Genomic DNA, 24,704 nt, shown 5'->3' on the forward strand with positions numbered 1-24,704 from the left:
TCGTCAAAATCTTGTTACTGTGATGCTTATAGTTTTACTGACTTAGATTTCTTTGTAATTTAGATTGTTCCTAAAAACATTTTGTATGTATTTAGTGTTAAAAAATTTAATCAGCATAAATACATGATATGCATGACAATTTGTGCTTTATAATATCATATATTTTTTTTAATTGCCCTAAAAATCATATATATATATATATATATATATATATATATATATATATATATATATATATATATATATATATATATATATATATATATATATATATATATATATATATAATTAGTGTTCTTTTTATTTATTTATTTATTTATTTATTTATTTAGGAAATATTACCTGGATCTGTTCTTATCAGGTTCCATGATATTGTCTTTTTAAAGGTTTATTGTACTAAAATAATGCTAATAAAAAAAATCCTAAAATAGGCTGAATTAATCCTATTTTTTATTTTATTTTTCCAGAGCAATGCTTGTAGAATCAGTTTTATGAGTGAGTAATTTTCTCTGTACATTTGGTGTAGGATCAGAGTCAGTCAGAGTCTTGTCTGTTGTGTAAGCAGAGCTGTAGATGGCAGTGCTGAATAGCACAAACTCTCTCTGTCCGTCTGTGTCTCTAAACGCTGAACCCAACTCAAGATCGTCACACGCATTCATTGAGAACATTTGCAGAAATTACATATGCACAGAGGACGAGCATCGCTGATAAGAGAAGAATGAAAAATCTGTTGTTAGGGCTGGTTTCTTTAAATGCTCACACACACACACACTCACATTTTTGTCCTCGCAGCAGTGGTTGCTGTTGGTTTCGTGGTGAAACTGTGGCCATTAAGGCTCATTATGTATTTAGACGTGGGGAGTTGCTCCCAAAATCATCCTCACACTCTTCCCTCTGAGGTTTGTCCGTCTTTTCTTTTCCTTTTCTCTCTGTCTGTGTTTTATCTGACGTGTCTTCCTAAAAAGGAAAGCTGGGTCCCATGAGAACTTGTGTTCAGACACAGCTTAAATCAACAAACATGTTTCATTTCAGACGTGCAGTAAACATTAGCCAGACCCGACATGTGATTCACACATTTTTACTAAAGATCAGAGATGAATGAGCATTTAAGGGTTTGTGAGAACAGTATTTGTGAGAGGGGGATGGGATCGGCATTATGCAAATGCGAATAGAGAAGGATTTTGTTAAGACTTAATAGAAATCCAAATGTTGACTTAATTTTTGGATATTGATGTAATTTGTTTAATCATTTGTAGTTCAGTGTGTGCAACTTTCTGCTGCGTTTATTCACTAGAACAACCATTGTGGTGACCATTTAGCAAAAAAAGTAACCGTTTTTGTTGGCAATTAACAATTTGATTCTTTTTCAGAAAAAAATTGAACAAATTTGAAACAATTTTCACTCAAATTGCTCATAAATTTCACAGATGTTTCAATGTAACATTGAATTAAACATTCAAATTTTGAAGGAGAAAAACTACAGTAGTATTTTCTTGTGAAATTTGTATATTTAAATATTCCGATTTATTTACAACTTCTATCTTATCTTATTTATCTTTTTTTTAATATATATATATATATATATATATATATATATATACAATGCCGACAGCTGATTTAAAAATTGTTTATTAATTATATTTCATTAGTCTCTGCTCTAATTGGTTATTAATTGATTAGATATGTATGATTGTCAAATATGTGCATTAAATCACATTTCAAGGGCTTTACGAATTGTATTTTAAGGAATCAGTTCACCTAAAAATAATTACTCACTCATGTTGTTCCTGATTTTCTTTCCCCAGGGACACAAAATAAGGAAAAAATAAGAAATGATGTTGGTTCCTGGTGCATACAAGCTTCAAAAAGAAAACCATAATAAAATTATTTTATGTGAAATTTAAGTTGTTATTCACTGATATAACTCTCTTAGATGCGTTTGTGAGTTCTTTAGGGAGTCATTTGTTTAAAGCTGCATATTTTCAGTGAATCAGATTACAGAATTCACTACTTAGTTTTTACAATAATTAAAATGGTGAGTTGTGTAATAGAAATCAATTAGAAATGTGCAATTCTTTATAGAAAGACTATAGAACGATTCAATGACTCACTCATTAATACAGGGACTTATCGCCACCTACTGGTGGGTTTAGTGTCTCATTTATTTATTCATGACTGACCTAAACCAGCTAAAAACACACTTAGCAATATTTTGTTTAATTATCGTTATTGAGATATATTTTGTCAATATTGCATACCTCTAGTAGTGACTTAAATTAGGAGTTTGTTTCTCTTGCAAAATGTCCTTTTTTTAGCTTTAAAGCTTGGGTCTCCATTCATTGTAATCATATGTACAATAGCGACCAGCACAGACGTTGGAATTCCTGCTTTTGTGTTTGACAGGAAAAAAGAAATCCAACGGTTTTGGAAAGAGTTTTAATTCAGTGAACTGTTGCTTTAATTCTGGGTTTATGTTGTAGCTGAGGTTGTGCAGTAGTGCTGTGTTGATGTATGGTTGTATAATCTACTGCGCTCACAGTGAGCTGCTCTATTCATCAGTCTTAAATAATACCATCACTGATTGTGTTGAGCTAGTGAGTGTTTGGACGGCTGATATACCTGCTGTATTTCTGCTGTCAAATTAATGAGCCCAGGTTAAGTGTAGCTTTACGAGTGCACCGGTTTTTTTATTTTTTTTTTTACAAATGCTTGATGTGTTTTCTTCGTTACCGTGGCTGTACCTGACCTCATTACTCAAGCTTTTTACTAATGTCTGCATCAGTAAACCAGATTTTATTATTCAGAAAGCTTACTATAAACATGTTGACTTGAACTAACTTAATAGCCAGATCTGAAGGAGAGGACCTGAAAGAAGCATACCATAGAAGGAATATTGTTATGCTAATGCTCGCTGTAGCACCCCCTGTGGCAATGCAGTGCATGTGTGCGGTTTTCTAAATGGACCCATTTCACAGACTGTAATAATGTAAAGATTGCAAGTTTTATACATTTCGTAAAATATTTATTTTAAAATATATATGCAGTTAAACCAAAAATGTATTCAGACACCTTCAACATTGCACACGTTATCACAGTTTATTTGCTATAGTTTAGAAAATGGTAATAAAATATGAAAAGAACTCAAGTTAAACTGAGTTAACATGCAGTTATTATTATTATTATTATTATTATTATTATTATTATTATTATATTTGGTTTATATATAAATTTATATGTATGTGTATATGTGTAAATGTTTTCAAAAATTATTAATATTATTTATACTTAATGCATGAATGCTGACACACATACACACACATCCCTGTATATTATTTTTTGATCTAAATATATATATAATATATTTGTATATATTTAAATATATTTTTACAATTGTATTATTATATACTTTTGTTTAATATTAACTTGCCATTAAATAACAGTAAATAAAAATCCTCCCAAAAATGTGTAAACACTGCTTTTTCCTATTTTGATAGAGCATTCAAATGCAATAGTTTTTGCTAATTTATTTTGTGGAACAAATAGAAACACAGTAGGTTTAGTGTTCGCTGTGGTCTCCCATGTGTCTCTAAATATGTTTACCCCACTTTAGTTTACTTCAGTGTTCCAAGCACAAAATAGTTCAAAAGTGCGTGAAGTTGCCCTTGACTTGATGATTGCGTTATTATTATTTGCTGTGTTGTTGTTGTTGTTGTTGTTTTGCTTTGATTGTTTTTTTTTTGTGTTCGGTGTGGACTGACAAATGCAGCAGGTTAGCGCAGTCTAAATCTGTAACTTTTATTGAAATGAGTGACTTGTGGTTGCTCTATCGCTCCAGATCTCTTTGAGTGTGAACGCCCCTTCAAGATGGACCGATTCACTTCAGTTGAAGTGGGTGGATTTATTACAGCTTGTTTACAGCCTGTTTTTTGCTTTTGCCTTCATGGTCTGCAGCCTTCTGTCAGAGACTCTATTTTGTTTTTAATAAACTGACACTTATTGGTTGTTCGGGGTTAAGGGTGTATAAATATATATACGTGTATGTGTGTGTGTGGACTGGCTGTCTCCCAGCCGTACACCCAGAGAATACAGCCCTTCATATGCTTACAAGCAGTCCTTGAAATACTACTTACACACAGTGCTACTACAAGAAGAGGAGTGTGTGTGTGTTTATAAATATGTGTCCATGTCTCTGAATCTGTCTACTACATCACACACACACACACTTCATGCTCTGTGGCATGCACATTTCAGAGCAGCTTGTTTTTGTAACCATGAGGACTCTGGGATTGGCTTGAGCTCCGGTGGCTGACTGATGTGTTGAATGTTTTAGCTGGAAATAAAGCACATCGATTCAGCCAGTCGGCGTAAACACAAGCCGAAATCCAAGATTGTTTCATTGGACCAGCTTTGTGATTCATCTTATTCATGACAACTTAAAAAAAGAGATGTTTTTAACATCATTCAAGTAGTTTTTAATAACATTCATTTTCCATTACATTTAACTGATTCTGAAATCTGATTCAATGATTTGTTTGCGTCATCAATGCAACTTTTATCGTTTTATATTTATATTTTAGTGTTGGAGTAAAACTATATATGAAAAATGAAACAAGGAAATGATATATATATATATAAAATGTAATTTATTTATTTTTTTACCCATTGAATGAAATTTGTTAAATCTGCTTGTTTGAAATGATGGTTTCTGTAAAAAAAACAACAACAAAAACAACAAGACCTTTCAGAGCCAAAATGCAAACATAATGAATTTCAAAACAAAGAAATCTTGAAAAAATTTCCATTTACTTCTTTGTTCTAATATGAAATGTTTATAAAAGGGTGTTTTTAGTGAATACTAAAATTAAACAACAGATATTTAATATGCACAAAAATTTACATTTTAGTGCAGATTAAAATTCTGTGCAACTAGTATTATTTATATTACATGTAATTTTCTTTGCTCATTTAGTGATTTTTTTATATTATTATTTATTTTTCAAGATATTGAATCTGGTTAAAATTATGGTTATTCTGAAATGTCTTTTATTTACATTTTTTAAAATAATAATAATAATATTTTTCATTTTTCATTTGGTTTGTCAGTCTTATTCTTCCAGCTTTCATGCACCAACATCACTGAAAGTAAAAAAATCCATATAATTTACTATAAGATGTCCGTGTCTTTCTTTCATTTGTGGTTAAAAAGTATATACTTAAAAAAAAAGAAAAAAAAAGACACATCTTTGATGACATAGTGGTTAGTAAATTATCAGGACTTTTTTTTTTTTTGGACGTGAACAAAATTTGGAAGGCTTTCTTATTCCTGACACGTTCAGAGATGCAGACGCTCTTCAAAGATCTTTCAGAGAGCAAAGAGATAACAGAGACTCTCTGAGCTTTTCATTTGGAAAGATGGACATTAACTGGGCAAAACAGAAGGTTTTCAAAGGACGCCCTCATGTGTTTCATCGTTCGTTTCCGTGTGAAGGCCAACTTCATTTGGGTGTCAAGACTGCATCCATCTGATTAGATTTAATGAAACAATCAAACCCAAAATCAAAAGTGAAATATTTAAACAGACTTGATATTTAAATAATATGCACATGCACCTCGTCTCAGCATTTGTCTTCATCATCTTCCTTCTTTTGGACTGTTGTCATTACAGCAGCAGTTTTTGAAAATGAAAGATCAGATACGTTTTTTGCATGTAATTGTATGCATGCTCTTCTGAGCAGTTTGCCTTCGAGCGTTTGCATATATAATGCAGATGTGAGTAATTATGGCATTGGCTGAAATCTTTTTATATAGTGAGTCATTGGTTATGTCACATAAATGGTACCCAAATTCACATACCGTATTTTCCGGACTATAAGTCGCACTTTTTTTCATAGTTTGGCTGGTCCTGCGACTTATAGTTAGGTGCGACTTATTTATCAAAATTAATTTGACATGAACCAAGAGAAAACATTACCGTCTCCAGCCGCCAGAGGGCGCTCTATGCTGCTCAGTGCTGCTGTAGCCTACACTGAAGACATAGAGCGCCCTCTGGCGGCTGTAGACGGTAATGTTTTCTCTTGGTTCTTGGTTCTAAATAAATGCGACTTATAGTCCAGTGCGACTTATATATGTTTTTTCCTCATCATGACGTATTTTTGGACTGATGCGACTTATACTCAGGTGCGAAAAATACGGTAGATTTTCTAATTCTACTCGTATTGCAGTTTGAGCTGCTTTGTCTCTTTTTATTTCTGAATTGGCTGATATTGGAAGGTGATCATATCAGGGCTTACTATATGTTTTCCTAATCAAACCATAAACTTTGTTTGTAATGTTATCAGTTATCATAGCAACCATTAATACTTATTTAATTATGTTATAAGTAGGTAAAGTCTCAGAAAACTGGTACAGTAACCTTGAAAAGAGTACACCTTTGTATCAATTTCTTTCCCCAAAAAGGTCCATATTAGTACCTAAAATGTATACATTAGTACCTAAGAGTACCATTTATTTGGGTTCCATGAAATGCATTTTTATTTTTCCCTAAATTATGTGTTTATTTAAAGATTTTGTGTTTCATTATTTAATATAAATGTAATGCAAAAATGGTGTCTATTGAAATCGAATTAATGCAACTTTAACAATTAAAGAAATCTTTTAATATTTAATTAAATAGTGATATATGTGTCAGGGTGTACGTCTCAGTATGTGTGTATGAGTGTGTGAATCAGTGTATAAATGTGTGTGTGTGTGTGTGTGTGTGTTTGTGTGTTGGCATAATCCTGTTCAGGAAACAGGTATTCTGGGCTGCTGGCTTCTATTTATTCACACCGACACGCAAAGGCATCCGTAAGCCTCCATTAAGACAGGAATGGAATGTATTGAGACCTGTCCACACACACACACACACACACACACACACGCGCACTTGCAAATTTCCATGGAACATTTCCATGGTTCCTGCTTTGGTGTAGGTGAAAGCTTCTCTTCTGCTAACTTTAGAATACTTAAATATCCCTGTATAAAAACACATTAGCTTTGACCACACACACACACACACACACACACAGAGAGATGCACACACATCAACCTGCACATGCATCGCACAACACTGAACACACAACATGCATGTTCCCTTTTGAAGTGCATTAATATTTCTGTTATCACACACACACACAGGTGTGTGTCCATTCATAGACTGGGCTCTCGCCATCTCAAATCCCTCAGATTCCAGGGTCTGATCCAGGTCTCAGTGGGACATTAAAGTTTTTTCCGCTTGGGAATTTTGGGGAAATTATATTCATGTTGTGCAGCGATAGCATCAGCGTTCTGAGTGCTCTGATTGGCTGTGGCCCTCTCCGTCTGCTGTGAGAGCGATAGAGGGATGTGGAGTGAGTGGAAAGTTAGCAGCAGTGGATGACTGAGAGATGAAAGGATGGCTAAAGCCAGGATGGAGGGGTTGACAGAGAGCTGCTGCAGGAAAAGAGAGAGAGAGAGAGAGAGAGGGCTGATATCTCTTTATCCCTGGCATCTGGTGAGCGGCGCTTTGTTCTGGACGTGTGTCTGTGTGTGAGGAACGCCTCAGTGGCACCGCACCCCTCAGATGATACAGTAATAATAATAATGCAATAGATATATTGAACATAATCTAATATAAAACTAGGGATGTCCATTGATTAAACATTGTTATCAAACTATATCTAAACATGATGATTAATTTACCAAATTCAATAATTAGGTTGCATATATAAATGACTTGCATTTTACAAACTAAACTTGTTTATTTTTGTTTAGTTAAGTTACTAAATAAACTTAAATGTAATAAAAAAAGATATAGAGATTTAATTGTTTTTAATCTAATGCAAATAGCAAATATGCATTAAATGAAATATTTCAAAACTTTAATGTGTTTTATTTCAGCTAGTTTTAGTGATTGAAGTTGAAGTACTGAAATAAAATAAACTAAATGAATTCAAACTTAAAACTGTATAATGTCATTTTAAAAACAAACAAGAATGAATAAAAATGGCTTAAACATTACAATTAAAATAGAAAATGTAGAAATAGAAAATATTGAAATAAACACTGCGTGGTGAGAGATGGTAAATGTAAATGTAACATTTTTATAATTTAGTTTGACCATGTTTATTAGATAAAGTATTTAAATGGCAAACAATGTTACAAATAAAAGTTATGCCATTAAAAATATTTATGTTTAATGTAATTTATCTTTGGTAGTCCTGCTGTTTATTCACCATTGAATCTAACTAAAACTAAAGTGCAGTTGTAACCATTTTCAATAGAATACACTAATGTAAACAAATATGGTAGAAACACCGATGTGCTCTCACACACTCTGTCGTGCCCTTTTCATCAGTGCAGGAGTCTTTGAGGTCACTGAGCGCGATCGCAGTTTCACAGGTTCAGTTACAGACAGACGGCTGGGAAAGGAGAGAGAGAGTGATGCTGATGCAACTTTAGACCTGTGTGTTTCCCGTAGAGCCCCCCTCAGCTTTCTCACTCACACACACACACACACACACACACACACGGGGAAGGTTTGAGGTGGCGCCCTGACCTCTTTATTTATTAGCTCTGCTGAGCTGTGGAGTCTGTGGTATTTTCTTCCGAAATGCCATGCATGTGTGAGTGCATTTACGTGTGTGTGTGTGTGTGTTTGCATGCTCAGGCTTCAGGTATTCAGCAGGTTAAAATTTTAGATCACTTGACCAACCTCAACACAAAAATGAACAGCGCTGGCGAACAGATTAACAGATTATCTTTCCTATGCCTTTTTTTAATTATTGTTACATCTTGGTTCAAAATCATAAAATCCTACTTTTCCCATTTTGTTTTTATTTATATTATTTTAATCTAATTATTTATACATTTTTAATCTTTCTAGTTTGTGGTTCAGAAATTACACCGCCATAAACCATGATTTGCTACTTGTTAATTGGTCGCAGACAGCATCAGGGGGAGGGACATTCTCATTCTAACGCATTTGATTGGACAGAAATCCATGCAGTCCAGGATGAGTCATCAATATATTAAATCTGTTTTAGACGAAAAATACTATATTTTAAACATGAATATGTGTTTAAAATAATATTTAGGAGTACACCAGCATACCGATGTGACTAAAATGTTAACAGGCACCAACTAAAAGCCACTAAATTCTAGTTTTAATATCATGATGTTTCTAATTATTTCTTTGTTTTATTTGTACAGTCGAGATAAAGGGTGTAATAAAGATGGGAATCAAAGTCATTTTGGCTTGTAACATGTTAATCAAATGTTGAGTGTGGTTCGTGGTCATGCACGTCTGTGTTTATGTGTGTTTTTGTGTCTGACTGCAGCACGTAAACAAACCAAATACCGTGAGAACGGAGAGGTGTGAAGAGCGTCTCTCTCTCTCTCTCTCTCTCTCTCTTACCCGGGCTCTCTGTCTGTCTCCATGTCTGGCTCCCGACCCCAAACCAAAATGAGTTTTCCTCTTGTGTCAGCAAATAATCGGAGATCGCTCCTAACCCTGCGCGAGCCTATCATACACACACACACACACACACACACATGCATACACGTCAACAAATCAGAGCTTTCACATATTCAACAGTCCTCAGGATCAGTTCACTCATTTATTTAGGTATTGCTGTTGTTTCTTTATTGGGACTTGTGAGTCTGTTTTTACATATTTCATTTAGATGTTTTCCATGTTGTGCAAAGATTATTATCCTCAATCCTTTTTTTCTGCTTGGTCAGTGGGGAAATATTCACAGATAAATGTTTTTTACTGATCTTCAGCTTATCATGGATCTTTCTCTTATGGATCTTAAAATTATTTCTGTCAAGTGTAAAAAAAAAAAAAAGTTTTGTTCCAAATGTTCCTAAAATTACATGACCCCAATCAACCCTAAAATCAAATAAAATCTTAATATAAAAGAGAGAGATTTTATTTTTCATGTCTGTTTATGTGTACATACTTATTTTTTTTATTATGTTTAATTAAAATGTTGTATAAAAATGTTTTTATTAAACATTTTTATTGTTTCATATTTTTTTCATATTTTATATTTTTATGCAATACACATCTCAATAACATAAAAAGATACATTTATTTATTTTTAATATTTTTTTTTATGCAAAACACAACTCAACACATTATGCAATAAACTAAGTCTCTTCTGCTCACCAAGGATGCATTTATTTAATCAATAATACAGAAAAAACTCTAATATTGTATTCTGTCTAATGTGCTAATTTATTATTAACTGCTGTTTAATATATTTTTGGAACAGGTGATACATTTCTTCAGGATTCTCTTAGAAATAAACGTTTAGAAAGAACAGCATTTATTCAAAATAGAAATAAGGTTTTTCCTTTCACATCTTATCAACTTAAGACATCATCGCTGAATAAAAATATTAATTTGTTTAAAAAAAAAAAAAAATATTGAAAATACATTTTGTGACCCAAACTTTTGACGGCAGTGTATATGTTTTTTTTTTTACAGAAGATGTAGATGTATGGGTTTGAATGGCGGTCAGTGGATCCAGCTGGTGTAGTTACAGCTTCTACCAGTAGAGGCGCCCTGGACCACAATAACATCTCCACTCATCCACTTCTTCTTCTGCTCTCTGTTTGTGTGCCATGCCTTGCTTGATATCGGCTCCTTCCTTCTCTTTTCATCTCACTTTTCATTTCCATTGCAGCAGAAGCACTACACAAACACAGCAGCATGAAGAGCCAGACTCATGTTTGATGATTAATGGCTCATTTAACACTAATGAAGGAAAATAAACCGAGCGAGCTGCGAGAAACAGAACATGTAGTATGTGGTTTGGATCAATCACAGTCATTGCGTTGAAACGTGGCAGCGTGCAGCATTGTGATAAGAGATCCACACCCATAATAAAGCAAAAAAAAACCTAACAGATAGGAAATGTAGATACGGGCCGTTGTGCAGCAGTCGGTAAATCAGTGTCTTACGGACCCACCGCCGCGGCTGGCATCGGTCTGCATGCGAATGACTTCATCCTGCAGATGACAGCATGTCTTCTAGCCCCATTACCCTGATTTGAGGTGGTTACCAGATTAATGGGTAGCATTCAGTCGCTCCCCACAGGAACCACAAGCGAACACCCATCAGCACACACACACATGAGGTTTCAGAGCGTCTGCGTCTCTCACTGTGAGTCACTTCACATCCATGGCAATTGTCCGGTGACACTGAACACAGGTCTGCGGTTCTGTCACTCTGACACATTCCCTCTTTCCACAGCATCCTCACCCAGAGCAATCTATTTTACTCTTGAGGCCGCTCTTTAAATACAGGCTTCTCATGGACATGAAAAACCAAAAAACATATCAGGGAATATATTTTAGTTACATTTTTTCATGCAACACACCAGGCAAAAACATAAACAGAAAAGTAATTGTATTTCATTTTATTCAGAATTGTATATGCAGTACACAATTCAGTAACATACACAGATAAATTAATTCTCCTGATCTTAAAAAGCCTTTTGGTCTAAAAGCTTCTGCTTAAACTAATGAGCCGAATTTTAACACATATAAATGTGGATTTCTTTACAAAACTAACATTTTAATTTAAGAAAGCTTAACAGAATATGTTTTGAATGTATCTGATTATGTATAAGGAAATTGTTAAATAATTTTTTAATGAAAGACTCAACTCCAAAACATACACCGATAAATGAAAGCTTTCTTAGGCTTTATACAGCTCAAAAACATAAACAGAAAAATAAATGTTATTTTATGTTTACTTTTTTTCATGCAATACACAACTCAAAACTGTAAAACATACCAGAATATTATTCTTTTTTATTATTCTATTTTATTTTTATGTAATGCACAACTCAAACACATAAGTCAATCATTTTATTTAATAAATATATTTTTTCTTTTATTTTTAATTTTCATGTTATACACAACTCAAAACTGTAAAACTTTATTATTATTATTTACTTTTTATTTTTTTATTGCAATACACAACTCAAGAACAGAAACAATAAAATTCAAGAAATTATTTTTGGCAAACATTTCGGTGTGTTTCTCATACAAAGACTTATAGCTCTTAAATCATATGGACTCCTGGTAGTCATCAAAAATAGAAATACAATTTCTCTTGATTTTGGAATGATTGTGCATCAAATCAAACGCTTTTTAAAATCAAACACAATTTTCTTATACATAATCGGATACATTGTTAAAAGTCGTTTTTTTTAAGAAATTCACATTTAAATTTCTCTACAAAACTGGTTTTAATAATTTAAGCAGAAGGGTTTGGATCAAAAGGCTTTTTAGGACATTAGAGAAATATAAATCCAGTCAAGTGTTCCCAGACGTTTCACTGCTACTGTATATGTTTTATAGTCTAAAATAAACAGAAATATTATAAAAGCTCTTATGTTTTGGAGAGCCGTTTCTATGATAATTAGCACACAGCCATGCGTGCAGACAGGAGCTGAACTGCGGATCATTATGGCAAGTGAACAGAGAGAAAAACACTTTGAGATTTTCCATTTCACATAATGTGCTGCAAATGTCTCCAATTTTCCATTTCATACTCGAACAAGCTCATTTGGTTAAAGGGGGTGTGAATGTGTGTCTGCCAGAGATGCGAAGCTACAGCATCAGACTCTGATTTGGGAGATTTTTAGTTAAATGCATTTAGAGGAATACAGAATATCCCAGTGTGTGTTTATGTTCATGTATATTCATGCGTGGCATCATTAGTTCATTAATCTTCTCTTTTGAGTGATGTTTGCCCAGTCAGGGTCCCAAATCCTGGAATAGACTTGTCATGTGACTTCACCTTTCAGAGTAACTTATCTAGTGTAGTGTAGAAATTTGTGAATAATATAATGACATTTTTTAGGGCCAGTAAAAAACGATTTCCAGTCCAGCATAAAAAAACAAAAAAAAATGTCTATAGTGCTTTACATTTTCCTGTTCATTCATGGCGGTTTATGAAGCTTGATCATTTTAAAATCTTTAATAAATTATAATAGTAATTTTTAAAAATTCAATAAAAAGAAAAAGGCTCTCTATTTTGCATTTACAATTACTTAAAAAAACAATTGCAGCGTTTTTTTAAGCTGCAGCAGATATAATGAACTTGTTAGTGATCTTTCTAAAACAAGAAAAAGTCATGAATATTAATTGTTCAAAAAGTGTGAAAACCCTTTTTTTTCCTAAAAAGCTATTGTCTCTAAAAATATTATTAATTACTATATTATTGTGATTATTTGTTAATGCACCAAATACACAGTTAAAAAACGAATATTCTGTCAATTGTATGTGCATGTAAAGTGTATTTTTTTTCATGCGTAACCGTATAAAATATATAAACGTACATTTAGTATAGAAGTATAATTAATTTATAATATATAAGGAGTGTATTATGATAGGGATAGTGGACAAGATTAACAAGACACAGGTGCAAACAATGAATGCTGATGAGTCTGGGCAAAGGATTATGGGAAATGCTGTCCAAGATTGAGAGACAGTGCTGTGAGTGCCCTCTGGTGTTTATCAAGGGCACTCCAGCTGATGATCATGACAGTATCAAATATTCTTTCACAGTTAATTATAATATTCTGAAAATTGTATGTGTACTATGTTTAAAATGTTTAAAAGTATAGCTAAGTATAAAATTATATTTAGTATAGAAGTAAATAGGGTTTAAAATATACAAATTTTAATTAATTAAAAAATGTTTCTATTTTCAAAAATAAGTACAAAATACTTTACAATAAGTATATTATTATGATTTTTGTTGATGCATCAAATATTCTTTCAGAGTAAAGTCTACTATTCTGAAAAATTGTATGTGATAGCAATTTATATAAAACTTTAGAAATGTAGTAACATTAATAAATCATATTTAAAATAGAAGTATATTATAGGAGTATTTAAATGATAAAATTTGAAATAATTTAAATGTATATTCTTTCACAGTTAAAAGTTTAATATTTTGAAAGCTTTTCAGTATTATGTATATTATATAAAAAGATTACAAATGTTTTTAAAATGTAAAATATATAAGTATAAAAATTTATTTTTCAAATATAATTAGTTTATATTGTATGTAGCTAAATGATTTTTTTAACTTTTCTGTTAAATATTACATACTGTGGTGCATTACCAAATAAATAAATCTATTTTAATTTCAATGCATCAGTGAAAAATCAATAAACCGAACAGCAAAACAGCTCATTTTCAGGAACACAAATTATCATGTGCAACTGCTTCCTCAACCAAAGCTGTTTATTTATTTATTTTTGATTATGTTCATTCGTCTGCTAGTCTGGAAGTTTCTGAAGAATTATTTGAAGAGCTGCTAAAGATTCCACTTTAACTAATTCAGAGGAACAGAGAAATTGCATCAAATAAAAAGATAAACAAGTGAATTAGGAGCCGATTCAAACAAATCAAAATCTCTTACCTGCTCACCTGCGCCTCTGCATTAACCAAATGTCAAATAAAAATAAATCCATGCAGGAAAAGTGACAGGTGATGCTCTAGGCAGCTGAAGCTCATTTCATATGGAGAATAAAACTAGTTAGTGAAACATTAATGGCAGATCGATCAGCACCTGCTCACTAATGAGTAAAAGTGATGTGAAATATGACACTGAGTGTTTTTTGTTCCACGACTTTCTAACAAACACTAAGTGTGATGTGCGACTGACCTTTAGTTTAACTTTTATTGTTGCAGCTATTAGTATTCAGCACTGTTTAGAACACCTCCCTCTCTCTCTCTCTCTCTCTCTCTCTCTCTCTCTCTTTTTCTGTTTACTGCACATTTAGTGAAGCTTATCGCATGGCAACCACAATTAAAGTACACCAAGTCAGCAGTAGCAGAGAAACAGACTGAAAAAACACTGAAACACCTCCAGCAGCGAGCGAGAGAGAGACAGATAGACGGACACAGTGTGTGTGTGTGTTTTAGTAAGTCTGTACCTGAAGAGAAGAAAAAGGAAGTGCGACAGGTGAAACTGGAACTGCACAGGTATGTGATTAGCAGAATGCCTGAGGAGCGTCTTTGTGTGTGTGTGTGTGTGTTTAGTAGTTTTGTTAAAGGGTTTTGCACACTAATCACACTTGATGCGTGCCGACATGCTGTGTTGAGAGATGCTCTCAGTGAGAAGTTCTCATTTGGTGGTTATGCTTTTGTCACAGCGCTCGTTTGTGCTGACGAACGGCTAATTCGTGTGGTTTGAGGCTGCTGAGGTGTGAAAAGTCTGAACACTGGAGATGGTGTTCTGTGATTTCATTCACTGTGATTCCAGCTCTTCATACTTGAGTGTAGAAACGCAGTACTCACAGTGGCAGAGGAAGAACATCATCATCATCATCAGAAGTTAACAGGAATATGAGTGTATGAGTGAAGGTTTAAAATCATACTTTAGATGTCATAATTCAGTGTTTTTCTGTGTCGGAGACTCTGACAGGTAAAGGTCAGAATCACAGCGGTGATCATCCTGACTCCAGCTGTTTGCTTTGAAACAACCACACACCCTTTCAAATGTCACCACATCTGTCTGTCTGTCCAGCCATCTGCCCATCTATCTGTCTGTCTGTCTGTCGGTCTGTCGATCTTTTCATCTGTCCATTGATCGTTGAATAGTTAAGGGTTAATGTACTGTTAGCCAGACATTATTACCAAATAAACCCTTGGTAGGGTACTGGAGACCATCTGATAATGTGTGTAAACCCACTTATTTCACGGCTGCTAACCAAATTAATAAATAAATGTGTATTAAATACTAATTTGATACATGAGACAGATATGTTGGAGTTGGTTGGGGAACAGTCGGTTAAATTATTTAGTCAGATTATTTGACCACAGAATGTTGCAATTGACCAATCAGAATCAAGTATTCTGGAGTGTAATAATCTGACTGCAGTTTTTGGAGATGATTGTATCTCTGTAAATTGGTCGTGACGCTGTGTTTGTGTGTGTTTCAGAGTCTGGGCTCCATCGACAGGAAGGGAACGCGGCAGAGAAGGTAAGACACGTCTGCGTCACGCTCTCATTCGGGTGATGCAAGGGTTAAATATGCCACGATGAAACAGTCAGGTCATTGGGAATGTGTTGAGCCACAGAACAGCGAGATAATCTAGTTTTAGCCAAACTGTAATCTAGAGTAAGCATTAGGGCTGAAACGATTCCTCGAGTAATTTTGAATGAATTAATCAAAAATAGGTCATTGCACTTACATCAAATCCCGATATGTGCTAATATGGTTTGATTTGAGTAAAACTAGCATCACATCACATACACAGAACTGTAAAGGTACACCAACCCGTCAAAATAAAAGTCCTGTTTAGTTTAGGTATTGCAGTTTAGTACCAAAAAGTTACGTTTGCTTAATTTTCAATAATTAAAAGATAAATTAAATTAATGTTTTATGTGTTTAATGTGCATCTCAGAAAATGCTTTATTTAAAACCCCAACTGAATGGCACTTAAATGCACTTAATTCATCTGTCAACTTTATTGTCATTGTTCACAGTACAAGTACAGACAGAGAAACAATGGGTACTAATTAAATGTTTATTTTTGATGTATGCATTGCATTCTATGCATTTTAAAAAATAAAAAAAAATTCTAAAAAAGGAAACTTAGTTGTTCATTTTAAGAGACACTGGAGTCTTATTTTGTCTTGCATAATTAATATTGCACTTTAATTAAGCAAAAACACATTTTATCCGATTACTCAAGTAATCGATGGAATTTTTGGCAAACAAGTATCTCATGACAGAAATGGATGCATTAAGGTCAGATTGAAGATGTGAGCACTGTAACTTGCTCGTGTTACCTGTAGGTTACGCATCAGCTGCATTTGAACAATCTGTGTTGCATCTCAACAATAAATGAGTGAAATAAGTCTCATTAATGTTTTAGTGCTCCTGACATGTTAAATGGTCTTATTATTGGGTCTGTGAATTATGAAACTGTCACACAGTGTGGTGTAGGAAAGCCTTCCAATCAACAAGAACGCCATGTTAACTTGGTTACTAGATTGAAAATGGAAAATCTCCTAAATCTGTCACTAATGAGAATTGAACCGCTGATCGGATCTAATCAAAGGACGAGCAAAAGATGAAGTCTTGTTTTCCTCTCTGGGAAGGTTATATAATTCTGCTTTGTAGTATTTTTCACCCCAAATCAATGATAGCGGATGTAGTGTTGATTATTTGGCCTAATAAGTATACTTCATCATTGTCAGCAATTGGTTAGTAATTATTGTGTCTGTTCTGGTCGCAGGTAAACGGCTCCATGGAGCAGTTAACATTGTGTGTCAATTTTTCATCCTTGCTGAAAGTTAAACGTTGTGCAAAGCAACAAAATCACATTTCATAATTTCACAAAATCTAAAATCAAACTGACAGCAATTAAATACAGTACTGTTCAAAAATTTGGGATCAGTAAGTTTTATTAAAAATTGTACTAAAAGAAGTTTCTTCTGCACACCAAGGCTGCATTTATTTGATCAAAAATACATTAAAATTGTGAAATATTATTAAAATGTTAAATTGCTGTTTTCTATATGAATATATAGTCAAATGTAATTTATTTATGTGATGCAGAGCAGGAAACATTTCTTGTTATTATTAATGTTGAAAACTGTTGTGCTGCTTCATATATTTGTGGAAAGCGTGATAATTTTTTTGTTGGATTCTTTGATGAATTAAAAGTTCAAAAGAACAGCATTTATATAAAAAATAATATTTTTTTGTATTATAAATGTCTCTCACTTTTCATCAATTTAGTGCTTCCTTGCTGAATATGTATTCATTTGTTAAATTAATAAAAATAAAAAAAAACATAGTGATCCTAAACTTTTGAACTTTTCAGAGACCTGTCACATATGTCTCATAAGTTGTCTCAAATAGAAGTTTTTTTTCTTTTTTACTAAAAATGTGTTTAGACAGTTTTTTTACGTAACTCTGAAATATACAATTTTGTTCATGAATATGCAGTTTACTTGCTATTAAGTGTCTTGTAATAAACGTTGGCAAACTTTGGAAGGCTTTCCAGTCAGGCAGAATGAATGAAACCTGTGTGGCCTTCCTCTCAGAATTTCAATTCAGTCAGACACATTGTTTTTGTGTGCACTGAGTGAACTGAATTAGTGAGGAAAAAACATGCATGTGCTCTAACCATTTGTGGTCTCGCGTTTGGACATCTAGCAACCGTTTGTGAACAAACCACATCAACCTTACGTTGTAGGACTAGTTATTGTGGGTTGCATAACTGAAGAGAGAAAATCAAATGAATGTGAATGATTGATATATGTCAGCAGTGTCCATATGTCTCTCTGTCTCTCTCTCTCTCTCTCTCTCTGACACACATAAGCATTTTTCACATAGACAGTCTAATAACTTTAATAAGTGTGCATGTTTTTGTGTTTGGTTTTGTGGTTGATGTGTGTATGTGTAAAGGTTGACTCAGCCGTGTGTGTGTGTGTGTGGAGGGGCTGGCGTTGTGGTTTGCATCTTTGATGTGGTTTGGCCATGAAAAGTCTGACGGTTCCCTAACAGTGCCGCGCCAGACACACACACACACACACACACACACACCTCAATAAAGCCCCACCAGAGGAACTTTCCTGCGAAAACATCGCCTGGCATCTCACTCATTTGTGTGTTTTCCATTCTCGTTTTTCTCATACTCTCACACACAGACATATATATATATATATATATATATATATATATATATATATATATATATATATATATATATATAAATATATATATATGCACACATTTGGCCACAGGAGATGACACAGCCGAAACCCCGGCTTGGAGAACTTCCTCACAAACACACGCTGTTGTGTGTTACCGTGTTTGTGTGTGTGGTTGACGTCTATAAATGTCTGACACGTTCACACGTTCGTGATCCGCTCCAGAATAAATAATCACCATGATGGTCGTCTCCACTCTGATTGAAATCTTGATGCCCTGTGGAATTGTGGGATTCTGGAGGGAATGACAAGATGGGAGACACTTTCGGTCCATGCCTGCAAAGACCACAGAGAGAGAGAGAGAGAGAGAGAGAGAGAGAGAGACCGAGAGACCGAGAGACCGAGAGAGAGACATGTGGCGAGTAGGTGGCCCTCTAGAGAAGCCACTTTTGTTTTGGAGTTCAGGGAACATGAATCAGAAGTGTGTGTGTGTGTGTGTGTGTGTGTGTGTGTGTGTGTGTGTGTGTGTGTGTACTAGACTGTACTGAATGAGTTTATAGCTGTATTGGGTGTTGATATTCATATACTCAAATATACAGAAGCATAATTTATCGAGATTAACTTTTAATGTTGATTTGAAAGTTTTGACTAAAGTTTAAGAAGCCTCAAAATGTGAAGGTTTATATGCTTGACCGACGTAATGATACATTGCCAGAAGTTGATTCTTTTATTCTGAGTCACTTTAATTATGATTTTTGTTATTTGAAAGTAACACACAAATCCCAGTGTTAACGTGTGTGTATCAGAGGTGTAAAGAGTAACTGAAAACCATACTTGAGTAAATAGACAGACACCTGTCTAGATGAGTGAAAAAGACTCCAAGGCACCATTTACAACACGACTTGAGTAAAAGCCTTTAAGTGGAAATGTCCAACACATTTGATGTGCAGTATACAGAGCCTTAACTGACCGGTTTGTGTCTGCTGTTTAATACTGTGTGTGTGTGGTATTTATATGCTCATCTAATGAGCAGCCGGGGCTGAAGCACTGGAGTCTGAGCACCCATCGACATCTAACAACACAGACAGACACTCGCCTCTCCCTCGCTCTCCACATCCACTCCAAACCTAGTGAGACGCCTACCTAGGCAGCACACAGATAGCACAGCCTTCAGTTCAAAAGCACCTCGAATCGCATGCCAAATTTCCATCCAGTTGAATTACAGTGACAGACTTATTAACTTAATATGATGCATACATCAATGAAACAACAGGTGAGATTCACACACTCAAAAATGGTAGCATTATTTGATTTAAATAATCATAAAATGCATTTATTCAGATTTTAGTACTATTACACAAATCTGAACGGGTTCATTTATGCATGACTGGCAGCGTTGGGTAAGTTACTGTAAAAAAGTAATTAATTACTAGCTACTAATTACATCAACAGTGTAATTACTGTAGATTACTGTACTAATAACTCTCTCTAAAATATATTGCATTACTTATTGCAACCTCGACCAGTTTAATAATATATGGATGGACATGAAACTGCTCTTTTAATTCTTTTAAATACATAATATAAAATTGCATAGATTATCTTTGGACTGACCAGTGTATTTAAAGGGAGAGGGAATTTTCCTGTAGTCTTTAAAGTATTTAATGCAATTACATCAGAAGTATCTGTAATAAAATTACAGAAAAAATAAGCGTAATCCCTTTTAAATTACAATCATTCATTTCTTAGTATTGCATTACACCTAACACTGCTGACAAATATGCTTCTCATTATGTTTATTAGTTTGTTTGATAAAAGCCTGCCAGTTCATTAATAAAATCAGTTCATTTCAATTTAAATCATTTTAACTGAATATTGCTTACCACTTGCCATATTTTAACCATGTTTATACTTAGAACCAATTTTATTGATTTCACAGTGATTCTAAGCAATTTGAATGAATGTATTTTGAAAATATTATTTATATAAATTCAAAGAGGTGCAAATAGTTGAAAATAAACTGCTATGATTGCATAAAACTGTCCTGTTTCTTACCTGGATTGGATTTATTGATAATAATATATAAACTGGGTTAATGTCTATTTAAAACAGATTCAATTTATTGTTTGTTTTAGAGAAATCCAACCTGTTTCAATGATTTATGACTAGCAAAAATGCATCACATTACATTTAATAGTTTGGTAAAACAGCATAATCAAAATGCATGGAAATTTCAAATGCAATTCAAATTGGCCAAATTCTGCAGTGTGTATCCTTTATAAACAAGGCAATCCCAGAATGCTTTGTGCAGCTGACTTGATTTTGAAATCTTCTCTCTCTCTCTCTCTCGCTCTCTCTCTCTCGCTCTCAATCATGTCTAAAAGTGAATACAAATTAAGCAATGACTTGTGCCGTGTTTATGTTTGCTATTTATTTTTATACCGGTGTTTGTGTGTACATGTCCATACGGTGTGTGTGTGTGTGTGTGTGTGTGTGTGCTCTTGAAGGAGGTGATGTCATCACTAAGGCTTTCCTACTGTAAGAAATCTACTAAAGGCATTACATCAGCACATGGGACCCTGACCGAGCGCAGTGTCATCCAGAACAGCTGCCGGCAGAATCAGATTAATCCCGCTGTCCTCCTTCCTCTCTTATTCCCAAACGGCTTCTTTCTAGGAACATTCCTTTCTGGAAATACGGATGCGGTCACCTCTCTATGGCATGAGCGTTTGGGACGCGCTGGCACTGCTGTTCGCCCGCTGACCTTGTCCTTCACTGTTTAAACATTCTTCAGGCGCACTTGTTGACTTGTTTGTCATTAAGCGATTGTAGGATCGTTCATTCACGCATTTACAGCACTGTCAGACTCACACGCACAGATCTGCATATAGAGTCCGCTGCTGCTGTTATGACCACACTGTTGCTAATGAGACGACAAATTCAACACATGCAATCCCTCTTACATAAAGTTTAACAGGGGAGTCTCTTGGAGAACATCTCCAGGCCACAATGCACCTTATTGTGACATCATTTTCTTGATGATTAGACTTATTTTCCTTTTAAGTTTTTGTAAATATATTTTTTTTCTATATACATTCTCAGACCTCATATAAAATCTTTTAAAAATTGAACACCTGGGATTAAAAATAAATAAATTAAAATGCAAAAATTCAAACCTGGAAACAAACAACATTTTAGAATTTTGAAAGATGTAAAACAGTAAAAAAAAAAAAAAAAAAAAAAAAAAAAAATATATATATATATATATATATATATATATATATATATATATATATATATAATATATATATATTTATTTAAATGTATTAGTTTTGTTATATTATCCACATTTGATTATTTATTTATTTATTTATGTATGTATGTATCCATAATAACAATAATAATTTTATTATTAAATATGTTTTATTTTATTTTCATCATGTTTGTCCTTTTAGTTTTGGGCAAAATGATTTTTGATTTAACCAAGATAAAATGTTTACATTTTTAAAGTGACGCTGAAATGTTAAATTGTACTATTTGTTTATAATTAAAGATCAAATATTTATACACAAAATGGAAAATATTTGGTAAATCTCTGGACTGGTGAAATTAACTAAATAAACTAAATTGATAGTATTTTGAAGAATGTAAAACAATAAAACATTTTTATTTTGTTTATTCATTTATTATTTTAAGATTTTATTTATATTTATTGATTTGATTTGTTATTAATAAACACAATAATTTTTTATTTATGTTTATTATTTGTTTTGTTTCATATCATTATCCATATTTGTTAGTTCTATGAATAATAATAATAATAATTGTATTATTATTATTACGTTTTATTTTATTTACATGATCTTCATCCATTTGTGGCAAAAGGATTTTTGATTGAAGTGATAGAAAAAGTTGATCTGCATTTTTAAAGCGACGCTGAAATTAATTTTTTAGTTAGTTTGTGTGTAATTGAAGATCAAATATTTATACACATGAATGTTTGGTGAAGTTCTGGACTGCTGTCAAGCACTGTGTGTTTAGGGAAACACTGAGTAAATCAGTGTATGTATTAGAGTAATCATGCTATTTCTGTGTGTTTGTGTTTCTCAGGACTGAGTCTGGGATTGTGAAGTTCACCCAGAGACTTTCTTTGAAGGACAAACACTGCAAGGACAGAAGTCAGTCGTCTAGACCTCCGGCCTACAGGAGGCGCTCTCTCAGCGTGGACTGGTACCACAACATTTAATTACCCTATGATTTCAATAATGTCATTTTAAACAGATAAAACTAGTTTGCGTGCGATTAACCGCCCATTTGGACTCAAAAGATGCCAGAGAAGCCATGCTGGCTCTGAATGCTGCTAGTTACCCAACGTTTCTCCTCCGCTCATCTCTACAGACATCATGACTCCAGCTCTGACTGTCTCTCTGCTCTCCACCCTCTCCGTCTGTCACGGCTTATGCATGTCCAAAACTCACAAATCTGACTCACTTCCAACATGCTTTTCTTAGGCACTTTTTCTGATGTCATCAACATGCATTTCATTTTAAAGGCACGTGAATCTCTCTGCATTTTTAATTTTTTTTTACTGTTTAAGAAAAATGACCAAACTTTGACCACAGTTACTCATTTGGACACAATTTTTAATGGTGCCTCAAAGTACTTTAATGAAGGACAGATTCGTATAGTGCTTTTCACAATGTGCATTGTTTCAAAGCAGCTTTGCACAAAATCATGATTTTAATGTTTATAATATCTTAAAATCTTCATGCCTTATAGTTGCATTTAGCAGATCGGAGCTGGACAATAATATAGTTGCATTTTGTGATGATACAAGCAATCAAGCAGTTGAGATTTGATATATAGTATGTATTTATTTATGTAAGTATCCTGTATCAATTATATATTTATGATAGCAAACATATGATTAGAGCGGGTCATTTGAAAATCTATACTGCACTTTGTTTTTATTAAATATGTTTATTTAATTTCTAGTTAATGTTATCACATTGGACTAAAACTTACTGACTTTGCTCACATATAGTATGTGGCCCATGACCAATCAATTCCAAAAATAAACACAAAACCAGTGCTAACTGGAAGATCGTAGCTAAGATTTGGTGGTAATGCAGCATAATGAGAGATTATACAAGCAACTTTTAAATGTCCGGTCGTTTTCGACTGGGAAAACCAAATTTAAGAGATAATTCACCCCTGAATGAAAATTGTCTTAATTCTTTCTTCTGTTGAATGTAAAACAAGACATTTTGAAGTATTTTGGTTGATGGTACCCATTGACTTCCATAGTATTTTCTCATACTATGGAGCTCAGTGGCTACCAGAAACTCTTTGTTTCCCAACATTCCCAAAATCTTATTTTACGTTCAACAGAAGAAAGAAACTCATACAGGTTTGGAACAACTTGAGGGTGAGTAATTGATGACAAACTTTTCATTTTGGCTGAACTAAGGATTTTCAGTTAAAAGGTATTTAAATCATCCCATTGTAAACCTGTTATTATGCACTTTTATGGTGTTGAACTACGAGTTTATGTGCTATTGTTTGTGCATGAGAAGAGGTTTGTATCGGCGGCCGCATCTGGGACATGGCATATGGCAGATTGGGAGCCGAGCTCCAGAGACACATATAACTCCGGGGAGTCTCAGGGCAGCGTGTCCCAGGATGTAGCCACCCTGGCTGGGCATGATGCACACTGGCCCCCCCCTGTTTTCAGGGTCGTGCAGAGACTCACGCAGACTCCCTGTCACCTCCTTCACGCCGAGCTGTCTGTCGCCAGAGCCTCTTAGACGGGCCTAACGTCACACACACACGTACGGGGACGATACACAAAGACACATCGGCACACACGCATTCATACATTGATTGATCCCGCGCTCACACGCGCATCTCGTCCCCCTGCGGAACATCCCCATGGCGACGGTCTTCTGTCTCTGCTCATCAGAATTAGAGAGATTTGCCCCATGGGG

The 24,704-nt window shown here is 34.0% G+C and overlaps 1 protein-coding gene across 5 annotated transcripts in view; it reads left to right on the forward strand.

Moving 5' to 3' along the window:
* The window catches only part of LOC127945832 (ankyrin repeat and fibronectin type-III domain-containing protein 1), a 63,025-nt gene that overhangs the window by 14,353 nt on the left and 23,968 nt on the right, over positions 1-24,704 (forward strand). For all 5 annotated transcript variants that reach the window (XM_052541920.1, XM_052541921.1, XM_052541919.1 and 2 more), the window contains 2 exons: positions 15,993-16,033; positions 22,828-22,947. In XM_052541920.1, coding sequence (XP_052397880.1) covers positions 15,993-16,033; positions 22,828-22,947 — 161 coding nt within the window. The remainder of the gene's footprint in view (positions 1-15,992; positions 16,034-22,827; positions 22,948-24,704) is intronic.

The sequence above is a fragment of the Carassius gibelio genome, chromosome A24 (assembly GCF_023724105.1).
Source record: "Carassius gibelio isolate Cgi1373 ecotype wild population from Czech Republic chromosome A24, carGib1.2-hapl.c, whole genome shotgun sequence".
Classification (NCBI taxonomy): domain Eukaryota; kingdom Metazoa; phylum Chordata; class Actinopteri; order Cypriniformes; family Cyprinidae; genus Carassius; species Carassius gibelio.